The following is a 25,268-nucleotide window of genomic DNA, read 5'->3' on the forward strand; positions in this document are numbered from 1 at the left end:
TTCACAAAGCATCCCATCCAACCATCCAACCATCCCATCCCACCATCCAACCTATGTCTGACTTTTGTTCCTCACTGATGTGAATGTCCTTTCAGTCGGTGACTCCTGGTCATTATCCATCCATCCTCATCTCGCTTTTCGTTGTCTCGCTGCTTCTCCCCTTTCATGACAGGTGAAGAAGATAAATAAAAAAGAATGTCTGTTTAGCTCCCAGCATATGTCAGCATCTCCACCCATCTTCCACTTTATCATCTATTTCTTCAACACGCTGTATTATTTGCAACCTCTTGACTTGGCGTTATCCTTTAGCGGTAGCATCCCACCCACCCATCCATCCGTGTCTTTGTTTTATTTGAAGGTTCGATGGCCAATAAACGAGCACCTTCACACCTATTTTCCTGTCATGTAAATTCCATCTTGCCAAGAGTTGTCCCACAGTGGAGGTCCAGCTGGACCGTAGCTGCCATCATTTTGTTCCTCTTGTGCTGTTGCAGCCAAGTGGTGCACTCCTTTTACTCCACGTTGCTTCAAGGCACGGTTAGGCAACAATCTGTCGTAGCAGGAGTGATGGAATATAGACTTTCAGCCACTTGTTGCATAGTGCCGTGTGTCTCCGATGCATATTTCATAAAATGCCAAATGTTGATGACGTATGACCAGGAAAGGAATGACAAAAGTCAGCCAAGTTGGAATTATTAATGGATGTTTCTGCAAATAATTACCAAGTGTGGAAATCCTCCACAATCTAAATGCATATAGGCCGGGCCAGCTTTAGTTTCCCCTTAAGCCAGCACTTTTGTCCCCTTACTCTCTTTTTTTATTCCATCCATGAAATGTGTGTGTGGTCCTCTTGTGTGTGGCCAAGAGATAAGCTGGGTTACCGAGTCCAGCCATGCTCCAATCCTGTTAGCATTAGCGATTAGCACAGGCCAACAGGCCTCCATTATGAGCCGGAGCTGATTCCACGCAGCCTGATCCCCACATATTCTATATGACACACACACGTGTGCACACACACGTGCACACGCACACACACGTGCACACACACACACACAGCTATAGGCTGGATTACCGCTTGATCCTTGATTGGGATCAATCTAGTTCATTTGTATCTGCAGCAGATGAGAACACGGTGAAACACGAGGGTCAGCAGTCCAGTCCGCTTGCATCGACGTCCACTTTGAGGCTAAATTAGTGTAGCGTTGTCGTTTACAGGAGGTCACACTTTTTTCTCCTCACCTTGACGAGAGAGAGCAATACCAACCAAGTCCATCTCAGGTGTTGCTTGGCTCCAGGCTGGTTTGGTATTTTTAGCGTCCGGCTTGCACACACACCTTCAACATGACTAATTATCAGGCTGTGACCCTCCCAGAAGGTACCCGATGGACCCAGTGTACTTCCTACCTGTCTACGCTTACCATCCATATACATTTCCTCCTCTTTTAACGCCAGTAGTTTGGGCTTGACTTGACTTTTTTATGCATATTTCTTATTTTAAAACCATTCACTGTGCCGTGAAATAACTCTTTCTGTTGTCTGATATTTTCTTAGCAAGAGAATTATTTTTCTCTCCTCTTTGCACATGCAAATACTGACCTTTAGGAAGTAATGTTTGCATTTCCATATTGAAATTGGTTATGCGGTGAGTAAACTATGCATTTCTCTTAGCTATGTATTGAACAAAAATGCTGGTTTGCTATGAAAGAAGAAGCCTTTGTTCCAATGAGAGAAGATTGGATCTTCGTATTGGATCGTAATGTCCGAGGACCTTCTAATCACATTTGTTGAAGATCTTAGCAATGAAAGTTGGAAAAATGGACGTAAAATATGGATATCATTTGCATTACAATGATTGCGGTTCCAATTCCTCGTTTCAATGCTGGTTCCTAACAATTCTTGCCGAAGGCCTTGGTAACGCTGGCGAGAGACAGATGTCACTTCCTTCATATTGCCCCCCCCCCCCCCCCCTTGCATGATGGCATGTTGCCAAGGTTGCACCGAGCCCGCCGCTCTTTTTTTAATGAAACGTTTGAGATTATTTCTTTCGATATCAGGACTGGACATCGAAACAAGGAATCAATATTGAAACATTTAAACAACCCTAGAAAAATCGGAATCCCATCCACGACTTTCACATCGATGGCCAAGACTTCTTGGGTACGGTACTTGGTCTTCTCTGTCCACACGGTGTCCCCGAGGATGAAGTGAAAACATCCAGAGCAGTAATACTGCAATACTAGCCAAACAGGGACGAGGGCAGGAGTTCATATTGTTCACCTCCGCTATCAGCACTTACGATGTGTGTGCGGCGTGTTGCTTTCAGGGACTCTTGTCAGGATGTAGAACAGCAGGGTGAAAAGGTCGACATGCATCAATGGTATATTTATCTATCAGCAGGGGTCAGCTTCACCGACCGCTACGAAGTACAGGAAGTACTTATGATACTATCAGTCAATGTGTCAAAGAATTGCGTTGTACATGTTTTGTTCATGTGGCGTTTACAAACACAGCCTGGGTAGAAATCACCAAGCACGCATCCTTAATGTTTACCCCGTAAAGGGGGCGGGGGGGGACAACATGTTGAAATATGAACTTCCAAGCTAGGTCATTGAGGAACCCCACTTTGGTGATGTTTCCTGTATGTTCAAAATACAAAAAAAAGTTGAATAATGCATAGAAAGTACTTTTTCTACATGGCGTCTTCTGTCGAGGGGAGGACAATTCTCATTCCCAAGCAGGCTGGGAAGCAGGCTGGGAAGCAGGCTGGGAAGCAGGCTGGGAAGCAGGCTGGGTGGTCTACTGGGGAGGAGAGAAGAAGGCAAGAACAAAACTAGCGACTTGCAAAGTTGCTATTTTGTGAATGCAGGAGGTTGAAGTTGCAGCCGATGTCCAAGTATTTGTTGTTGTGTGTCTTCCCGTGTTTGTGTGTGCTTTTATTTCTCATCCCAATTTCCTGGGCAGACCGTGTGATCGGTATTTGAAGGCTCTGCTGGAAACCCTTTTCCAAAATGCATATCCCAAGTATAGATTTCTTTGGTATTTGTGGTGAAGGAATCTGTATTTGTTTGTGGGACTTCTGTGAGGTGGAGGGAGAGGAGAAAGATGGGATGTGTTTGTAAAGAAGCGGGGAGGGAATAATGAACGGGAGGGAGAAAGGGACAGATGGAGAGAGAGAGAGAGAGAGAGAGAGAGAGAGAGGGAAAAGTGTATGGAAAGAAGAGTGTGTGAAAAGAGCAAGCGGCCAGACATGTCAGGAAACAAATTGAAAATGCCAATTTCACTTTAGAGCCCACCAGCTCAGCCTTTTATGGGCCAGCCGCAGCCTCTTATTCCACGTGTAAATGAATGGTGTCCACAGAATAATGCACAATAACCTCTCTATCCATCTTTCCCTCGCCCGTTTCTCCTTCACCTTTGCTGTTGTGTTATCCTTTCACCTTTTCCGGCCCAGCAACCCTTTGCTCTTTGCATTTCCGTCTTCTATCAAGTCTGGCTTTTGCACCACCACATTCACCTTCTTCCATCATTTGTCTTATAGATGTTCCTTATATGTTTCCTATCATAAAAATGTTCTTATTTCAATTGGAAGACATTGTGGCTCATAACTGAGAAACCAACCTACTTACTTCTGACTGACTTACACGAGTCAGTGAGGAAACCGTAGCGCTTTCTTTGGCAGGAGCCAATCACAAGCTCACTCACAACGAGCTTGTCAATGCATTGGAAGGACGTCATTACTCAATGACTCACTGTGTCATATTGCTTACAATCCTAAACTCATCACACAGCAACTTAACACAAACTTGACACAAAAGTTATACCTAAAAATATACAAAAAGTACCAATACAAGTTTAAAATAAGTTTTGCCATAATGCATTGCATCCAGACAACGCATTCATTGGTGCCTGCCAGGGCACTGCAATGACGTCAGCCTCCCTCTTGTGGACAGAAGCAGCATTGCAGCACCATGTCCACATCTATCCATTTTATATGCTGCTTGTCCTCCAATGTCATGTTTTTTTTTCTCAGACACAGTACATTATGGGGAAACTTTAAAATGTTTTTTTTTTTCATTTAAAACCTGGATTGGTATGTGTTTGTATATTTATTAGGCATAACGTTTGAGTGTTAAGTTGTTGTGTGATGAGTTAGCGTTACCGAGTTACCACACTCTATGGCGTTTTATGACGTGGATATGTGGGCCATATAGTCTGGTGCGGCATATACAGTATATGTACAAATCCACATCTTATAAAATAATTTATGGTAACTACAGTCGATGTTCGTTCTTGCCTTGTTGTTGAGTGTTTGCATGTCGTCCAGAGGATGCAGCACGGTTTCCATAGTTGAGCTGAGCTGAGCCGAGCGGTATAATTGTACACCTCGGTGTTACTCAAAGTCAAATAAAATCCTGGATCTATACCAAAACATACCTCTCCCTTCCAAAAGTTTTATGGAAATGGTTTCCCACGGATAGTTTTTGTGTAAACCTACTCTGCCAAACAACGCTGGAAAAAATATTGTCTGAGGTAAAACCTTTGAATTAAATTTGAGAAGCAAAGCGAGCGTTCCCATGAGATGCATGGAGACGTTCTCCCTAATTTGAATATCTCTATGCCTTAAGAGCCTGCTCCGTGTAAATCATCCAATCGCCAATGTGAAGAATGAATTAATCAGCCACTCGCACATTGTGACATTGCTCCGTCCTCACTCTCATTTTCTTATCTTTTCTATGCACATTTCTTCTACTTGAGGGCCTTTTCCCGCGCTCAAATCCTTCCAATTCACTATTGTTACCGATGTCTCGATAAAACTCCCGGTATCACATTGAAGTGGTTGATATCCAATGGGGACGTTGTTGTTAAAATAGGCCTGTGTTGTTCCATCGCTTCGGGCGCTAAGCTTTCACGTTGGCTTTTATGACAACATTATAGTCCTGCTATCACTCATCCTGGGGTCGTTGAAGGTAGTGACCGTAGGGCTGATGGTGCTAGGATGCTAGGATAGGACATGTTGAAGGTAGTGACCGTAGCGCTGATGGTGCTAGGATAGGACATGTTGAAGGTAGTGACCGTAGCGCTGATGGTGCTAGGATGCTAGGATAGGACTTGTTGAAGGTAGTGACTGTAGCACTGATGGTGCTAGGATAGGACATGTTGAAGGTAGTGACCGTAGCGCTGATGGTGCTAGGATGCTAGGATAGGACATGTTGAAAGTAGTGACCATAGCACTGATGGTGCTAGGATGCTAGGATAGGACATGTTGAAGGTAGTGACCATAGCACTGATGGTGCTAGGATGCTAGGATAGGACATGTTGACGGTAGTGACCGTAGCGCTGATGGTGCTAGGATGCTAGGATAGGACATGTTGAAGGTAGTGACCATAGCACTAGGATGCTAGGATAGGACATGTTGAAGGTAGTGACCATAGCACTGATGGTGCTAGGATGCTAGGATAGGACATGTTGAAGGTAGTGACCATAGCGCTGATGGTGCTAGGATGCTAGGATAGGACATGTTAAAGGTAGTGACCGTAGCGCTGATGGTGCTAGGATAGGACTTGTTGAAGGTAGTGATCATAGCACTGACGGTGCTAGGATAGGACATGTTGAAGGTAGTGATCATAGCACTAGGATGCTAGGCTAGGACATGTTGAAGGTAGTGACCATAGCATTGATGGTGCTAGGATGCTAGGCTAGGACTTGTTGAAGGTAGTGACCATAGCATTGATGGTGCTAGGATGCTAGGCTAGGACATGTTGAAGGTAGTGACCATAGCACTGATGGTGCTAGGATGCTAGGATAGGACATGTTGAAGGTAGTGACCATAGCGCTGATGGTGCTAGGATGCTAGGATAGGACATGTTGAAGGTAGTGACCATAGCACTGATGGTGCTAGGATGCTAGGATAGGACATGTTGAAGGTAGTGACCATAGCACTGATGGTGCTAGGATAGGACATGTTGAAGGTAGTGACCAAAGCACTGATGGTGCTAGGATGCTAGGCTAGGACTTGTTGAAGGTAGTGACCATAGCATTGATGGTGCTAGGATGCTAGGCTAGGACATGTTGAAGGTAGTGACCATAGCACTGATGGTGCTAGGATGCTAGGATAGGACATGTTGAAGGTAGTGACCATAGCACTGATGGTGCTATGCTAGGATAGGACATGTTGAAGGTAGTGACCATAGCACTGATGGTGCTATGCTAGGATAGGACATGTTGAAGGAAGTGACCATAGCACTGATGGTGCTAGGATGCTAGGATAGGACATGTTGAAGGTAGTGACCATAGCACTGATGGTGCTAGGATGCTAGGATAGGACATGTTGAAGGTAGTGACTGTAGCGCTGATGGTGCTAGGATAGGACATGTTGAAGGTAGTGACCAAAGCACTGATGGTGCTAGGATGCTAGGCTAGGACATGTTGAAGGTAGTGACCAAAGCACTGATGGTGCTAGGATGCTAGGCTAGGACTTGTTGAAGGTAGTGACCATAGCATTGATGGTGCTAGGATGCTAGGCTAGGACATGTTGAAGGTAGTGACCATAGCACTGATGGTGCTAGGATGCTAGGATAGGACATGTTGAAGGTAGTGACCATAGCACTGATGGTGCTAGGATAGGACATGTTAAAGGCAGTGACCATAGCACTGATGGTGCTAGGATGCTAGGGTAGGACTTGTTGAAGGTAGTGACTGTAGCGCTGATGGTGCTAGGATGCTAGGATAGGACATGTTGAAGGTAGTGACCAAAGCACTGATGGTGCTAGGATGCTAGGCTAGGACATGTTGAAGGTAGTGACCAAAGCACTGATGGTGCTAGGATGCTAGGCTAGGACATGTTGAAGGTAGTGACCAAAGCACTGATGGTGCTAGGATGCTAGGCTAGGACTTGTTGAAGGTAGTGACCATAGCTCTGATGGTGCTAGGATGCTAGGCTAGGACATGTTGAAGGTAGTGACCATAGCACTGATGGTGCTAGGATGCTAGGATAGGACATGTTAAAGGTAGTGACCATAGCACTGATGGTGCTAGGATAGGACTTGTTGAAGGTAGTGACCATAGCACTGACGGTGCTAGGATAGGACATGTTGAAGGTAGTGACCATAGCTCTGATGGTGCTAGGATGCTAGGATAGGACATGTTGAAGGTAGTGACCATAGAACTGATGGTGCTACGATAGGACATGTTGAAGGTAGTGACCATAGCACTGATGGTGCTAGTATAGGACATGTTGAAGGTAGTGACCATAGCACTGATGGTGCTAGGATAGGACATGTTGAAGGTAGTGACCATAGCACTGATGGTGCTATGCTAGGATAGGACATGTTGAAGGTAGTGACCATAGCACTGATGGTGCTAGGATGCTAGGATAGGACTTGTTGAAGGTAGTGACCATAGAACTGATGGTGCTAGGATAGGACATGTTAAGGTAGTGACCATAGCACTGATGGTGCTAGGATAGGACATGTTGAAGGTAGTCCTAGGATAGGACATGGACAGACACGGAGCTACGGGTCAACACGTTGGCAGCACTAGCTCATCATATGGAGGGAAGATGGTGGAATTGGGTAAAAGTTCTGCCGCTGGGTTGTATTTATCGTTGATAGCCAGCATGGATCATCATCCAGATCTCTGGTGTTCCTGCAATGAATGCCTCGCTATCACATCGCTGCTTTGGAATGTTGTTGTCTCATTGAAAGTGATTCCATAAAAGTGATTATGCCACCAAAGAGTCAATTACATTTCATCTCTTATTAGTTCAGGATGCAAAAATGAAATTAGATGGGAATGTTATTGTGGGAGGTATATGAAGCGTTTCATTCATCACTGAATAGAATGAGTCATCTCTTAATCAGGCCGTGCGAATGTGCAGCGTGTTAAAATCCCAATATCTCCTGTCCCCCATCATTCATTTTTATGGCCCTTCAGCTGGTGGAGCAGCGCAGGTTACGGCGGTGCAGACGGCTCTAGCCGTCAGCTCAACTCAATCGGCTCTTTATTTTGGCCCATTTGGCAATTTGGGAATTGATTGGGACTTTCTTAATAGTGTTTCACATAATTCCATCTAAACGTCAATGCTTACTGTATCTTGACTGTTATTTTTTTTACTTTATTTGCAGTACGCCTACGAGGGCAATGACATCAGTGACCTGCCGGTGGATTTGTCTGTGGTTTGGAATGGAAACTTTAACATCGACAACCCCTATAACATAAAAGGTAAGTTAAAATATATACAAAGGAGTTGGGACGTGTGTCTTAGGGTTGTGTATTTCTGCAGAAGTAGAAAGTATGTTTTGTTTATTGCCGGATTTGGAACGACTGACCCCTCCCTTCCCACAGTGCCCCCTACTGGACGTTCATGGTCAGCCATAAGATAATACAGCCAGTTAAAGCGTAGTTCCATCTGCGTATGAGCCTGCTAAGACTGGACGTAGCATTAAAGCTAAATGCTCCACGCCTTCCTCCCGTGTCAGCCAAGGAGTGATAGTGTTTGGGGTGAAAGGAACACTTGATGGTCGCAGTGGAAGGAGACAATGAGATCATGTCTGCAGGATGTAATTGCTGGGAGGACCATCGCCATAATTATTACCGCCCGTATAGCACGGCGGGCGGGGAGGGGCCTCTGAGGTAAAGCCAAATCATCGCCACCTTCAATATGGCTCGCAGATGACAGCAAGATGTAATATGACTTATTATAAAGGTATGATATTTTATGACTGTAATGCAATTTGATACTAAAGGTCAGTTCTTTACTGCTAGTACTACAGTACATACAGTAGGTGTTAGGTTTGTATTCGCATCAAGTCTGTCACGTTTCTATTTTTATCTCTGTGTGCTGTTCTGGCATCCCAAAACGATTTCCCAAAGATGTTCCTTCATCCCATCTGTCATCATTCCATCCCAACCTATTTCTCAATCACGATAATCATCTTGTGTCGTATGAGACATTTTCGCAAATACTGATATGTTAATGTAATTAGGAAGGAGTCATTTAGCAGGCAGTAATTGGTACGGGGTTGCTTTAAAGCTGCTCCGTGACCAATGGGATTTGGGGCTGGAATAGCAGAGCCATGGAGAGAGCGAGCGAGCGAGAGAGCGAGAGAGAGAGAGGATTTGACTGCACACTTCCTGGGGCATTTGGAGGGAATATTGCTTTGAGTTGGTGACATTGAAGCAGTTTTTGAAATGCTAATTGGAAGTTAATACAATGTTTGCCATCTTCAATCTGTTGTCGGCTCGGGGTTGTTTATCTCTTTTTTAAAAGCATCCCACCTTTGATCCCCAGCTCACCTGTACAAGTGCTACGCGCTGAGAGGCAGCTGCGGGATGTGTCTCAAGGCCAACCCCAGGTTTGAGTGCGGCTGGTGCGTACAAGAGAGGAAGTGCTCCCTCAGGCAGGAGTGCGCCCCCACAGAGAGCACTTGGATGCACGCCACCACGGGAAACAGCCGCTGTGCGCACCCCAAGATCACCAAGGTAAGCCACGCTGCTGACACGCCAGATGCTCACCATGACGCGCCTGGCCAGCGCCGCACACGTATGCTCGCAATAACCACGCCGTACTCGACTAACATGTTTATATATGCGCAATATATAGTCACACGTATGGTATATTATATAGAAGTATAGTATTTCAGCAACTTCACTTTAACTTCATGAGAAGTCAGTCAGGGCCAGCAAGGCCTGCTCTGCTTGCCTGAACCAGAACCACTGACCTACTTTTACAACTTCAATTGGAGAATTTGTTCCCGGCAAAGATGAATTCATTTACTCCCACCACTTTATTATATCCATTTCATATGTTTTGTATCTCTGAGCAGCACTGCTCGCAGTACATGTACATATGTGTATGTTAGACTTCTTTGTCCAGTCGGATTTCAGCTTCTTGTCAATGTGATCAGCCCAGGGCCTTCAGAATCAGTAGTGCTGGCCCATGTCACATACACACAGATTTCTAGTTTATCACAAGGCTAGCTAGCCACAATGAATCCATCATTTTTCTGTCCTCTGATGTCTGGAAGTTACCACTGCATTTGAATGCATCATCACGTCAGCATTCTGTGAGCATTAAACAATATGGATAAATAAATGACCTCACCCAGGATGGAAATGTTTTTAGATGTTTTTAGATGTCATGTTATTAGATATTTATTCTGAACTTCTTCAGACGACTTTGTAGTGTAGAGGTTTGTAGTTGTTCATATTCTAGTAGTGTAGAGGTTTGTAGTTGTTCATATTCTAGTAGTGTAGAGGTTTGTAGTTGTTCATATTCTAGTAGTGTAGAGGTTTATAGTTGTTCATATTCTAGTAGTGTAGAGGTTTGTAGTTGTTCATATTCTAGTAGTGTAGAGGTTTATAGTTGTTCATATTCTAGTAGTGTAGAGGTTTGTAGTTGTTCATATTCTAGTAGTGTAGAGGTTTGTAGTTGTTCATATTCTAGTAGTGTAGAGGTTTGTAGTTGTTCATATTCTAGTAGTGTAGAGGTTTGTAGTTGTTCATCTTCTAATCCATACTTCTTCAATGATTAAGCGGCTTCTTGCTTTAATAGTCATTCCACAGTACACGTATTGGTACGTGGCCTATTTGTATATTACGTATGGTTGATATCATTGTGACGTGATAGTGGTGGTATTGAGGGGCGGATTGGGTGACTTAAGCCCCCACTGAAGGTCCGGGTACGAAATACACTGTCTAGTTTTATACAATGAATCCAGAATGTGCATCACCTATAGGAGGAAATTGGACCTGGATTAAAGTTGATCTCTTCTAAAGTCAGAGTCTAACATATGCAGCATATCCACGTGTGCGTTTCCCAGCATTCAACACTCCACGTAACAAACATGTCAGGTATGTACGGGTGGTCAGGAGGCCAGGAGGGGTCACGTGACAATATATACTTTGTAACAGAGGTTCGATTGCCCCCAAGCCATCCTTTCACGTTTCATCCTTTCACGTTTCATGGAAGCACGGCCTGCCAAAGGCAATCCATTAGATGGGGCAGAAAGTTGAACTTCCTTGCCTTTGCCTGTCATTGTTTGTCCGTAGCGAGCCAAGGGAGCCAAGGGAGCGAAGGGAGCGAAGGGAGCAGGATGGCGTCAGCAGGGAGGGTAGACATCTTAGACTCATCACCATGACTGCAGCACAACACAGATGGGCTGGCCAGGAGGAGGCCAATCCCAACATACTGATGTGATTAGAGATGATGGCTACACGTAGGCCGACACGCTCCCACCAGAGGAGACGGAGTATGCTAGTTGGGGAAGGAGAGGGAGACAAACGGATAACGGATCGGGAGTGCGCTAATTGTGTCCCTCCATGAGTGTGTAGCGCTGGGTGTGTAGCACTGGGTGTGTAGCACTGGGTGTGTAGCACTGGGTGTGTATGCGCCGCACATCTTGACAGGCTGGGTGGGCTCAGGCGTCTAAACACGACGGCGTGCCCATCTGTTGCCGTCCGTGACTGCGGAGGTGGCCTACGTCTGGCTGTGACCCGGGTCGGCGTCCCTCGGCTCACCGCAGGGATCGGATACCGGAGCAGACACAAACACACACGCCCGTCTCGGGACTTGACTGGAATGTTCCTGAAGCCTGGAACATGAAGAATAATCTCATTTGGTTTTCTTGATTTAACTGCTGTGAAATATGTGTGCGTACATATTCCACTCGTGCACACTTACTTGAGCCCTGAGTACATTTCCTGTGTGACTGCGTCCTTCCACTGAATCCGGAATGAAGCTATTGGGTAATTGGGGCACTGGCACATTGATAAATCCTTGGTCGTGTCTCTTTGCCTTCCTCGCTGGCTTCAGTTATCTCTTTGAAACAAGCGCACAGGCAAGGGTTGTATGTGCATGGGGGGGGCATGTGCATATTGAGGCATAAATCCTGGCCTCGGGGCAAGATGTTGGTGGCAGTCAAAAAGCAGGTGTAGTAGAAAAGCAATAACAGCAGGAAGAGGAAGTTTGCAGTGGAAGAGGAATAGAGGAAGAGATCCACCAGTGAACCACTGGAGGATTCTTTATTCTTTATCACTGAGCCCCCCCACCCCCCCACCCCAGACTCACCTCTCCTCACCACCTTTGGCATTTACAGTGTGACATTTAACGCCTAAAGAACATCCACAGGCGACAGGGAGAGTCTCCCCTCTGCAGACGTTTCATCCTTTAGTCCACAACAGCAACACAAATGGAATAGTACCATCACCAAACCACCAGAAACCATCCGTTTCTTTAATTCCCCCCCCCCCTTTGGTGTCACACAGGAATAGTACCATCACCAAACCACCAGAAACCGTCCGTTTCTTTAAATCCCTCTCTCCGTATTTGGACCCCCCCCCCCCCCCTTTTGGTGTCACACAGGAATAGTACCATCACCAAACCACCAGAAACCATCCGTTTCTTTAAATCCCTCTCTCCGTATTTGGACCCCCCCCCCTTTTGGTGTCACACAGGAATAGTACCATCACCAAACCACCAGAAACCACCCGTTTCTTTAAATCCCTCTCTCCGTATTTGCCCCCCCCCACCCCCCCTTTTGGTGTCACACAGGAATAGTACCATCACCAAACCACCAGAAACCATCCGTTTCTTTAAATCCCTCTCTCCGTATTTGCCCCCCCCCCCTTTTGGTGTCACACAGGAATATGAAGTTTGGTACAGTGGACGAGTGGTTAGCATGTAGGCCACGCAGTCAAGAGATATGGCAGATTTGGGTTCAAATCTCTGCTTGGGAGTTTGCATGTTCGTTTGTGGGTTTTCTCCAGGTATTCCGGTTTCCTCCCAGATTCCCAAAACATTCATGTTGGGTGAATTGGGGAATAATTGTTTGTCTATACGCGCCCTGCTATTGGCTGGCGACCAATCCAGTGGGGTCCTCGCCTCTCTCAAAGACAGCTGGGATAGGCTCCAGCATTCCCATGACTCCAGTGAGGATGGGCGGCATAGCAGATGGTTGCATGGATGGAGATCCCAGTGACTCTTATGAACATTGTTCATTCAGCATTTGCCTCAGAAAAGTATCACAAGTTAGAAAAGGTTGAGCTTTGGAACGTAAATATCAAATAAGCTAACACACACACACACACACACACACACACACACACACGTCTGGTCCCAAGTGTAGTACAGGACTGTCCTAGTACTGGCCTTGGATGCTGCCCAGTCCTCCATCATCCATCATCTCCAGCCTGCCCCCCCCCCAAGAGAATGGAAAGGCATTACTGTTAGCCCTTAGAAACCAATTAAAACAAGCCAGGCTGTGCCTACGTTGGGGGGTGGGGGGGGGGGGGTATTTTTAGTGATTTTAGTGAGTTTTTGTGATTGTGCATATATGGAACAATGATTTATGTTGGATGAAATTTTGGTTTTATGTTGGATGAAATATTGGTTCATGAGTGGTTCCTCTGTTTCCATTCCAAAGTGTTCAACAAAAACGAAAACATGCAAAAACTCTTTCCCATGGGAAGTCATGGAAATCCAATCAATCCATTTCAGACGTCCATCAATATAAAGAAAAAGCACACCTTATAGAAAACAATACAAAATATCTATAAATGCTGAATGGATGGAACTTATTGGTGAGGCACATTTCCTGGCAAGTTGAGTTCATCATCTGCCTCTTCCAGCTCTCCTTGGCCCCATGGAGGATTATTTTAAATGATGCACAGTGAGTCAGCAACGCTTGGGGCCAGGGGTCAGGGTTCAGCAACAATTCCCTTTCTAACACCCAAATCCATCGGAAGACTTTGCCTCTGAGATTTCAATAGGGAATGTCATTTGACTTACCTCGGGAGAGATTCTCAGAAGAAGCTGATGCCTATTGAATACTTGCATATCTTATTTATGAAGAGGGAATGTTCTGATAAACCCGTGAAGCCCATCTCGCACCATCTTTAGACCATCTTTAGACCATCTTTAGACCATCTTTAGACCATCTTTAGACCATCTTTAGACCATCTTTAGACCATCTTTAGACCATCTCCAGACCATCTGTAGACCGTCTTTAGACCGTCTTTAGACCATCTTTAGACCATCTTTAGACCATCTTTAGACCATCTTTAGAGACCATCTTTAGACCATCTTTAGACCATCTTTAGAGACCATCTTTAGACCATCTTTAGACCATCTTTAGACCATCTTTAGACCATCTTTAGAGACCATCTTTAGACCATCTTTAGACCATCTTTAGAGACCATCTTTAGACCATCTTTAGACCATCTTTAGAGACCATCTTTAGACCATCTTTAGACCATCTTTAGACCAACTTTAGACCATCTTTAGAGACCATCTTTAGACCATCTTTAGAGACCATCTTTAGAGACCATCTTTAGAGACCATCTTTAGACCATCTTTAGACCATCTTTAGACCATCTTTAGAGACCATCTTTAGACCATCTTTAGACCATCTTTAGACCATCTCCCCCTCTCTGCCCCCGGCCGCCTCAATCGCTCCCCTTTGCTAACTAGTAGATGTTATCTAAGCGGCGCTACACGGGTGGCCACAATGGCTCCGGCGTAAAGCCTTCGACACAACGGGACAAGTCGTAGATGAGAAGGAGAAAAAGAGACTTTGAATGGAAGAGGAAAGCGGCGACTGCGAGGGAAGAATAGAGTCGCGTCGGAGCGAGCGGCTTTTATCAAAGACTGTTTTTTTGTTTGGCTTGTTTGGTTGTGGAAATGACAAGTTTTGTATTTGCATGTGTTTTGATAAGCCTGGCCCAATAGAGAAAGAGATGTGATTACCATATCTGGAGACTCTTGACTGCTGCGCCACTGTCTGCCAATCATTCTTTTGTCTCCTGCTCAAACACGTGCATTCATGCACCGTGAAAAAGCAGCCAATTGAAAAGACACAAAAGCAGAGAGAGGAAGAAGCAAAGGCCGACACGGAGAAAGCAAAGATGTCGTTGGAGTCGCACTTCATCGTTTTATCACTTTGGCATTTCAGACCTGGCCGGCGTGTTGCTTACCTTTGTTCCCGTTTGGCTTTCTGCTCACTTTCCTCATGGCTCGTTGACGTCAGTCGCCCTTCTCTTCATCATTTCCCTACAAAGATCAGTGACAGGCAGTCGGTAGCGTTGAGGAATATTCCTGTGCTTTGGAACAAATGTTCATCTTGGGTTGAAACTTAAGCCATAAAACTCCCAATCACTTTGAATTTGAGGTATTGGAAAATTAATGACAGGATTATTTGAAGAGAAATAACCAAAAGTGTCTGTGAAGATGATTTGGTCTCTACTTGTGATATTGTCAATTTGTCCGTACCAGGAAAGCTCTCTTCCTGGGGCTCTAACAGTTCTGCAATGCGATGATCCAAGCCCGATATAACGTTGTTTGCTACAGTTCTCCATCTGGGGGTCTGTCCGTTATTGCGTCCCGTGTCCACTGCCGCATTGTCAACTTGCTAGCTCAGTAGACAGGTTCTCGAAGTCTTTACTTTCACGCACTGCCAAACCGAACATCAGCATAAACAAATGTTAATGCTAATTTACATTGAAAATACGCACTAGAAATTAGCATTAACAATTTCAATTTCAAAACGATGCACATATGACTTAAACAGCTGATTATATAATAAAATACTAAAGCTCTATTAGAGACGTTTAAGAGACTATTTGGCTATTCCAGCCATCTGCGTTGGAGTCCAGGAGTGTCCAAGTGTTTCCTCACCTTATGTCCATGAACCTCCTCCCAGACGACCACGGCAGATGACCCCACCCCCATCAATTTCTAATCCAATTAGCCTTGGCCCTAATTATTCTAGTAATGACTGATTACCAGAGGGCCTATTGTGTGCGCTGCGGTCCAATGACGCAGTGATTAGCGACACGGCTAGTCGCGGGTAGCCATTAGCACCTCCGCACACCTTCCACAGAACCGTGGGGGAAATGGAGGGAACATAGGTCACCGTGTGCTGTAATTGTGTTCGCTAGATGAATGGTCCCGAGGTCAAAAGAGGGCTGGGTGGACGCATGCGGGTTGGCGGGTCGGGGTTGGGAATGTTCCACTGAGCTGGATTTGCAGTAATGTATCCGCTATCCTTTTTCATCCCACCTAATTATGTACCGTGGGTGTAGACCTCCAAGTTGCGTGGATGGATGCGCCGCCATTTCCTGTTCTTTGCTTCTCTGTGCAGCTGCTTCCTGAGACTGGACCCAGACAGGGAGGGACCATGCTGACCATCACGGGGGAGAATTTGGGTCTGCAGTTCAAAGACATCCAGAATGGAGTCCGCATCGGAAAGGTGGCCTGCAACCCTCAAGAAGATCAGTACATCAGCGCCGAGCAGTACGTCGCCATCCTCTCTTAACGCTGACGTAACGCCGAGTGCTGTGACTTGTCTCTGGTCTGGTTTGGCTCAAGGGGGGGCTCTGCCCTCCAAATCCATTCCAGTGCTTAAAGTGCAGGTCAATGTTAAGACAAATGGCATCCAATTTAACATGACCCCCCCCCCCCCCCCCCCAACTATCAATCAGCATTACGGCCCAATCACAATTGAATTAGCACATTTAGCCCCCTTCATCACAGTAAGTCAACCCCCCCTGACAGAAGTGTAATGACATTTGCGTTGGGGGGGGGGGGGGGGTATATACGTATATTCCATAAAAGCCCAGATGAAAGGGTTGCCGTGTGAACGCATCATGTTTTCTGGGAATTTCGGAACCACGATGGCCATCGTGAGTGGAGTCCAGTTTTCTTCTAGGAAAGCGATCCGCATTAGTCAAGCAATCAGATGACAAAGCCAAGATGTGGGAATAAATGCATATATCAAGACTAAATAGGTGGGGGCGCTCGTGACAGCCGGCGGTGTCGTCGCTATTCTATTTTCAGTTCTGTCGCCGTCGTTTGTACTCAAATGATAGACTTGCTGACTTTTCAGTCCCGGCAGATTTGCCTTCTTTGTGTCTGTCACCAGGACGGAAATATCACAAATGTGACTTTGATGCTTTGACAGTTAGGACAACAAAATGGCGTACGGCTCCGGCGAGGGATGACAGGCGGCCCCCAAATGGCTTGGAGACGCCTATGACTTCTTTGTCATTTAGAAACTTCTACGTCCTTCTCACAATGTCCACATCCTCCTGGTGCAGGGTACGGTGGCGCTCTAATGTTCCCTCACCACCTTCACGTTCCTGTCCGTGTAATGCTGCCTTGGCTGGTTGCCATGGCACCCATAGGAGGCGGGACAGGGCGGGGTTTGACGGTCAAGCTGTCATGCTAATTAAAAGTGATGTTAGCCATGCGGCGCCATTAGTGGCCCAGTTCTTCTCCTCATTCTTGGGACCCTGTCAGAGCTGGAGCACAAGAGACACATGATTATGGGACTGGTGCCGTAGGTCAAAGGTCAGCTGCTGCAGTAAATGAGCTCCGCTGCTGAGCACAATGTAGACGTATAGAATTAAGGCTTAATGTGTTTTTATTTGTTGACTGGGTAGCCTCGACCAGGAAATGTCTCAAATATCTTTATATTGTTTAATATCTTTAATATTGTTTATTTCATAAATTGCATTTATTTAAAAGGGAGCGTTAGCAACGGTTAAGCGGTTCCCAAGACGACGCCAACTTTGTGTCATTTTGCGCCAGCTATTGTATAAACAGTCCATTTAATGAAAAGAAAGTAAAAATAGTTAGAATTCAGCGTAGTGCAAAATAATACGGTGCGTCAGCACAAAACAAATTTCATGATCATTTTAAAAATGATAAGTTTTTACCCACAAATGTCACAAATGAACACAAAGCGGCTATAAGGCTTTGAGTACATCGTTTATCCTCTGGGGAGTTGGATCAGGGCATTTGCACGTAGACCTGGATGAAAATGGGATGAAAAATCAAGTTGCTCTTATTCAGTACTCGGTAGGCAAGTTGAATAAAAATCCAGACTTTGCTTCCTCCGACTCCTTTTCGACATGCGGACCTGGGAATGGGGCAAAGTGATGTCTTCCAATGTGACTTGTATGCATGATGAAAGTCAATTGAAGCATTACCGTTCCTTCTGCCTGGGCCAACAGACCCGAACCGGCCATGAAATGCCCCCCAGGACTGGCATACTCTACCTGCTAGTCGTCATTGTGGGCAGAATACTCCCACACAACACCGTGTCAGCTTTTGCTTTATTCCAGCAGATGTTGTATTATATTGTATTAGATATTGTAGCATCGTGTCAGATGGGACGTCTACACTTGACCACCCGACCAAGTCGCCCGTAACCATGGTATTCACCTCCTGGTGGCGTTCACCTCCTGGTGGCGTTCACCTCCTGGTGGCGTTCACCTCCTGATGGCGTAGCCCACAAAAGCATCCCATGGAGGCATTCAGCAATGGGGCAGCTGGAAGGAAGCGTTTATATCAGCTGGCCAGTGTACCTGCATGTTCTTTGTCATGTGACTGTTAGCAGTTAGGACGATGCACGCCTTACCTGTTGCATCACTAAACCAACATGGCGTCATTAGTTTCCATATCGAGTTTCCAGATAGATTTAGCCTTGTCCCGTGTCATTCCGCTGCGCCGATTGAGTGAGATCTAATTCATGAAATTCTCGTCAATTCATCATGAACATGATCTTTTATAGCCATTTAATAACATCTTCATTTAATAACATCCCAACCTAAGCGCATCTCATTTGGGCAACTTGGCTTCCTCACCGAGCTGTCCAGCATTTTAATCACCGCTCCTCGTGGGAGTCCAGGGAATAACTGAAAGGCGAAACGGAAACAATGGACGTACATGTGTGCCGCATCACACGTGAAATGCAGCGGCGCCGCGGTTGCCATGGCCACCTGCTGGGAGGCTGGAAACACGGGAGTTAATAACTCATCTCGGGGAGATGGGGAGGATATCGGCTTGTTCAATTAATCAGGCTCGCTCACTTTAACCCTGATGCTCGCTGTCTCTCTCTCTCTCTCTCTCTCTCTCTCCCTCTCTCCGGCTGTACTTTGTTCTTGCCTTCCCTTTCTTTCCGTCTTTCTTGGCCTTTCTTTCTGTCTCATTCGTTGGCTCTGGCTAATTAACAGTCAAGCATGTCTCCATTGGGTGAAATGTGTGTTAGCGCACGTGTGTGTGTGTAAGTGTGTGTGTGTGTGTAGGTGTGTGTGCGCGTGTAAGTGTTTGCCCTGTGGGCTCCACTGCAGCCCCCCCGCCCCCCCCCACTCAGTCATTTCTCCAGTGGCTTTTCATTTGGCCAGCCGGAGCCACGGGCCAAATGTGAGGTTCACGGCTCCACGGTTCCCACTAATAGGACATTTAGTCTCTTTTTATTTACTAAGTTATTGAAACAATTGATGTCAAACGACAGCAGTGTTGTTTTTCAACATTTAGTTTTGTATTCTACGTTCTTTCTTTTGCTCTTTGTGCTGCCTGTTCCTTCACAGCAACTCTTGGTGATTCCTTTAAACGAACCTTTAAAGGAAAGCCTCTAACGACATGAACATCACTTTCACGTTCCTGTGTCTTTTCCAGGATTGTGTGTCGACTGAATGACGCAACAGGCTACCGGGTGCAGGAGGCCCAAGTGGAGGTGTGTGTGAGGGACTGCATCCATCCTGACTACAAAGCTGTCTCCACCAAGGCCTTCACGTTTGTGGTAAGAGTCGCTAGTTTAGGATAAGGATCCTTCAGTCTCGACGCCAGCATTGACCTGTTGTCTCTGGGGTGTCTTCTTCTTCTCAGTCTCCATACTTCACCCACGTCAGTCCGTCCACGGGGCCGCTGTCCGGAGGAACCAGGATCACCATCGAAGGCAGCAACCTTAACGCGGGCAGCGCCGTGTTTGTCAAGATCGGACTCCATGCCTGCCGCTTTGAGAAGTGAGTACATCTGTTGAATATGCAGTATTCTATGTCCCTCTGTCATATCAGAGTACTTGATGTGTATTCACCCGCCAAGAGGTCTAGTCAGTCATTCTCCTCCTGATGAACTCACGTGTAGACTGCTGTACTTGCAAGAAAACATCACAGAACACATTCTAGTGCACAGTTTGGACACCTTTGCTCATTTTTGGCCAACATCTAAGGTGTTTTTGTCCCTCAAGCGTTGATGGGTTTCCAGATAACGCCACCTTTGCGGTGGTTGCACATTAGATATGTTCTTGGTTATAGTTGAATCTTTGAATTCTTCTATTTTTATTCTGTGAAGCGTTTGTTTTCCTTAGATGGGCTTCCTTTTCCAGGGCAACAAGTGACCGGTCCATCTAATGAGCTCGGACCTATCAAGTTCTTTTTATATCATAGCAAAGGCCAATTTAAAGCTGGGTAGCACGCGTGAGAAAGGTGAACATAATAGTCCTGGCCTTTCCTGGCTGAGCAGCAATAACCTTTATAGCCAAAGTAATGAACTGATGCGTCCGTCTTTTTAATGTGTCTTTGTATTCAGCAGGGCCTCAACTTTAATCAAAACCTATTTACCCCGAGTCACTCATCCCCTTATCTGCCCCTGCAACCCGTTTCCCTTCTTCCTCCTTTTCTTTGGCTCTGTATCCCCCGTTGGCTTCCTTTTGTGTTGGCCGCAACCTTGTCAGAAATACATACGTGACACCACGGGCACCCTCAGCCATGACAGTGTTGTGAAAATAGTTGCCATGGAAACAGGACTAGCGGAATGTGGAAAATCCTGCTTTTCTTCTAGATTCAGCCACCTCTTCAGTGCCCCCCCCCCTCCCCACCCCCCATTTGAGAATGCACCGAGGATGCTGTTCACTTGCATCCTGAGTGACAGCAGGGATTATATTCATAAAAGCCAATTGCACATTCCGGGATTTTGCATATGCTCCGTGGGGGGGGGGTATGTATGTATGTAAGTAAGTACAATGGTGCATACGTATATTTGTATCCAAAAATATGTAAGACAGCACACATTGGCACACTTCCAGGTGACGCCTTGGCACGGCTTCCTGTCACTTCCTTCTTTCATTCCGTCCTCACCTGCTAGGAATGCACCACACGGATCTCCGGATATATGTATTCTTACGTATATTCTACGGGGCTAAGTGTGCACGGGGCTAAGTGTGCACGGGGCTAAGTGTGTAAGTGTGCAGCAGATCTGGACTGGCCATCACGTCATTGCAGGCCGTCTGCATGGAGCTCCACTTCATCTTCTCCCCATCATCTGCCATCTCTCTGTGGACGTCCACGTCCCTGCAGACGAGGAAGCAGGAATTGTGTACAGATCAGCATGTTCAGCTCGTATTCAAAAGTTCACACTGTGCCACCCCGCCGTTTCCGTAACTAGTTCACATTTGCAGGGGGCTATAGCTCGGGAGGCAAACGCCTCTACCTGCATTTAGCGTATTTCTATGCTAATTGCCCGACCTCCACGCACTTGAATATCGTGGAACAGATGGAGCCACTAAGGGCCACTCCCCTCCTGCTTGGCTTCCACCCTGACAGGGGAGGACAGCGAAAAATAAACCTCTGTAGTGGAGTTGAAAGTTTTCTTGCAGGTCACAGCTGGTCGCTTGTCTGATCGCCGGCGAGTTACATCACACGGAGACGACCGGCCTCGTCTGCCACATCTGATCTTTCAGCTCCAGAGAGCACGGTGGGGGAGGACGGACGGACGGACTGGCGGGCAGATAGACAGACAGGCGGGCGGGGGGGCAGGCTCATGAAACAAATGCTGCACACGTTAAGTCGTTGATTGCAGACTGACAATAAATAATAAGCCAATAAATAATTTGAGTTAGTCGTTTTTGCCCATCAAACCCTTTTAATGGCGCGGCCGTTATTGTCGTTATAGAAGATGTACAACGAGATCGGAGAGTAGCGCTTTCCTGTCTTTTGCTAATCCAGGCGAAGCAGCAAGGAGATCGTGTGCGTGACCCCGGCGGGACAAGCCCCGGGTCCCACGCCCGTCATGGTGGACATCAACTCAGCCGAGCTGAGGAACCCGGAGGTCAAGTTCAACTACACAGACGATCCCACCATCCTCAGAATTGAACCAGACTGGAGCATCGCCAGGTAAGACTTACTCAAGATCATTTGTAGTCCAGCTGAGTCCTGAAAGTCGTACGTAGTCGCCAATCACGAGGGCCCGCCTTTCTTCCTCACCCGAGTCATGATCTGTACAATATAGAATAAAATCCATGATTGACATCAACAGCGTTTGATCTCCAATTCCGCTTGATGCATCTATAGAGCAGATACAAACGCACCAATGCATTATTAATCCAACATGGCGGTTGCGCTTTACATTTAATGTCATTTTTTTCTGAGCCTAAGCAACTGCAGTGAAATATGGACTCCGGTGTATAAGCTCATTGATGTAATATTCCATCAATACTCCGTGCCTCCGTGGATCGCAGCGAAGGAAAAACAAACATTGCTCTCAATTTTCAACCTCATCTCTCTTTTTAAGGAGCCATTATTTATTCCGTTTCTAGTTGGCATGCAAAGTAAAGGTTTGTGAGGAAAGGAGCGCTCCTGGATCCTGGAGCAGCGTGCCGCTTGATGCTATACGCTATGTGTAAATATTACTTGACGTATTGAAATGAGGCTGCGTAGCCATGGGAAGATTTCCTTACGCAAACACAAGCTGTGTTGTCAAGTGTAAAAAATAAGTAAATAAAAAGCTCGGAGCGACCCGATGCTAATATGCTCACTAATATGACCTAGAAACTAGAAACTGCTCCATCCTTGAGCTCGCATGCTTCTCGTTTACTTCAAAAGTACACAATAGTTCCAGGAAATGGCGATGCAATTATTTCCCAAGCTTTCACTTTTATTTGTATGGAATCGTAGTTGCTGATTAAACTATGGCTGACTTACTAAATGTGTTTATTTACTGTATTTATCGTGCTACCAAAATAATGGAAATATATGGCCTGGATATATATATACTTATATACTTACTTTCTAAATAATGGCTCATGATGATGATATATGGTGCCGGGTTGATGATTCCTTGGCTTTTTATTTGCTATTATCAGCTACAATCTCACCACTCGTCTTGTGGTTGGTGGTTCATTCTGAGAAGGTACCAAATGTATCTATTGACCTCATCCAAAATGCACAAGATGTCCTCCGTAATGGAAGACATTGTCGGGCGAATACAAAAAGATGTTTTGTTGCGCCTTTGTCTGTCTTTTAAGATGAATTTACTGCTGCTGTTGTGCCAATTTCCCTTGCAGATCTTCCTTAGTGCAAACACTTTTGTCTTTACACTTTTAACTCCACATCCTATTCCCACTCGAGCAGCCGCCAGTCTCCTTAATGCCACTCAAAGCCCCCAAGCCTCCTCTGCACTCATCATTTTCTTCTGCTGGCTCCTCCTCCAATCTCATCAGCATCTAGCCAGATTTACAGATGAGGCGCCAGAACCCCAAGATGTTTTCTATTCTGTTTACTAATAAAAAGATGGCGTCCCTGCCTGTATCAGACCTCCTAATAAATCCAGCATGTATCAACATCTGATCTAGAGGGACTCCCGGTGGTTCTGGTCTGTTCTGAAGTTGGCTCTTAACTTATTTAGCTGCTGTCAGACTGGTTCACATCAGCCAAACTTGCTGAGGAGCTAAAGCATCTCAGACCAACAGAGGCTGTCAGGGCGCCAAGGAGGACCAGGACGTTTGCCCGTGTTTTTGATGTCTCTGTTGGTCAGCGTCACACGGGCCCGAATAGGTCACCCGGGACCCGAATAGGTCACCCGGGACCCGAATAGGTCACAGGTGTAAAGGTTACGCAATATGCCTGACCACCACAATACCACCAATTCCAGTACCTACAAGTTAGTATCGCCTGGGGCTTTGGAGAAGCGATTATCATCATCGATGGGGATGTAGGCAGTTCACAGTATATTTTGCAGACTGTCTGTAATACAAATGTATGAATAATATATACAAAGTGAGGAATTCAGAAAACATGTTGTAAGTTCATAATCATCATAATCATCTGTTTCAGTGGAGGAACGATGTTGACCATTACTGGGACCAATCTGCGGACCATCAAAAAGCCCAAAATGAGAGCCAAGTATGGAGCCGCCCAGTCAGTAAATGTAAGGACGCATACGCTTACTCACTTTGGAAGCTGTGGTGGTGGTCTCCTAGTCACTGGTGTGTGAGTGACCGGAAGAAAAGCTTGCCGGTTTGCATGAATCTCTAGACCCAGAAGATGAGATGACTGGTGGTTTTCATGAAAAAATAGCGTTTTATATTCAGGTGAAAATGGTAATTGTCCCAAGTATCTCAATTACAACTTCATATTTATTTTTTTTTCTACACTCCCTCGCTCTCTTTCTTTCTCTCTCTGGAAAAGCATATTTCCAAATGATGCCCACCCTCCTGGGACGTACACACCTGACCTGTCAGTCAAGCAGCCAAGGGCCTATTTTCTGTTTGTTTTTGATGTTGAATTTCCTTTTAGCAGCTTTAACCTTTGAAATGTCAACCAGTAATAAAGCGGCTGCAGCAACCCCCCCCCCCTTTCACCTATAGCACCATGGGGCTTAGCTAACCTTTAGCCCTCGCCGGCTATTTTGCTCATAGTCAAAAAAAATCAAATCAAATACTTTGTCGCCCTCTCTGCAGTCGATGCTGTTTTGCTTGGTTAATTTCTCGATTGACCTATGAATATAGTTTTTTTTGGAACGCAGTTTTTTTTTTATTTTTTTTTTTCGTGACTACCGCTGACAAAGTCTGTGGCTGGCAGGCTTACTTTCTTAATTGCTATCCAATGACTGATTTAAGTGTTAAACTCCGGAGGGTTTCTGACTATTTACACACCCGATGCTATTAATCCAGCACTCTCTTAATTACGGAGACACGTACTCGCCGATATGAGATAAGCTTGTATCGCTCTTATGTATTCACCGCTCGCTGACTTATTATCGCGCCGCAGTCACATGGGATATGATTTACCTTTCTGTCAGCCAATTAGCAGTCGCCCGGCATCACTCACGTGTGATTTGTCTCCCTTGTTGGTAGAATTGCACCGTCGTCAACAACACGGTGATGGTGTGTCTGGCCCCCTCCGTGGCCGCCTCCGACAAAGGCTTCTCTGAGGCGGGCAGCAGTCCAGACGAGATCGGCTTCATCATGGATGACGTCCACTCCGTCTTGGTGGTCAATGAGACGTTCAGCTACCACCCGGACCCCGTGTTTGAGCCCCTGAGCCCCAATGGCATGTTGGAGCTCAAGCCCAGCTCTCCGCTCATACTCAAGGTAAAAGTGCCTTTTGCTTTTAGAAACGTTGATCCGTTGGTTCTTCATTGGGTTTCTCTACCTGCTTTTCCTTCACGTCCGTTCCACCTTTTAGCTGATATTCTTCTGCTTGACTCTTGT

The 25,268-nt window shown here is 45.9% G+C and overlaps 1 protein-coding gene across 2 annotated transcripts in view; it reads left to right on the forward strand.

Moving 5' to 3' along the window:
- Nucleotides 1-25,268, forward strand: part of LOC131106610 (plexin-A1-like) — a 158,973-nt gene that overhangs the window by 111,867 nt on the left and 21,838 nt on the right. For both annotated transcript variants that reach the window (XM_058055833.1, XM_058055834.1), the window contains exons 11-18: nucleotides 8,124-8,220; nucleotides 9,290-9,480; nucleotides 16,137-16,288; nucleotides 19,457-19,580; nucleotides 19,667-19,803; nucleotides 21,784-21,951; nucleotides 23,890-23,983; nucleotides 24,912-25,148. In XM_058055833.1, coding sequence (XP_057911816.1) covers nucleotides 8,124-8,220; nucleotides 9,290-9,480; nucleotides 16,137-16,288; nucleotides 19,457-19,580; nucleotides 19,667-19,803; nucleotides 21,784-21,951; nucleotides 23,890-23,983; nucleotides 24,912-25,148 — 1,200 coding nt within the window. The remainder of the gene's footprint in view (nucleotides 1-8,123; nucleotides 8,221-9,289; nucleotides 9,481-16,136; nucleotides 16,289-19,456; nucleotides 19,581-19,666; nucleotides 19,804-21,783; nucleotides 21,952-23,889; nucleotides 23,984-24,911; nucleotides 25,149-25,268) is intronic.

The sequence above is a fragment of the Doryrhamphus excisus genome, chromosome 18 (genome assembly GCF_030265055.1).
Source record: "Doryrhamphus excisus isolate RoL2022-K1 chromosome 18, RoL_Dexc_1.0, whole genome shotgun sequence".
Lineage (NCBI taxonomy): Eukaryota > Metazoa > Chordata > Actinopteri > Syngnathiformes > Syngnathidae > Doryrhamphus > Doryrhamphus excisus.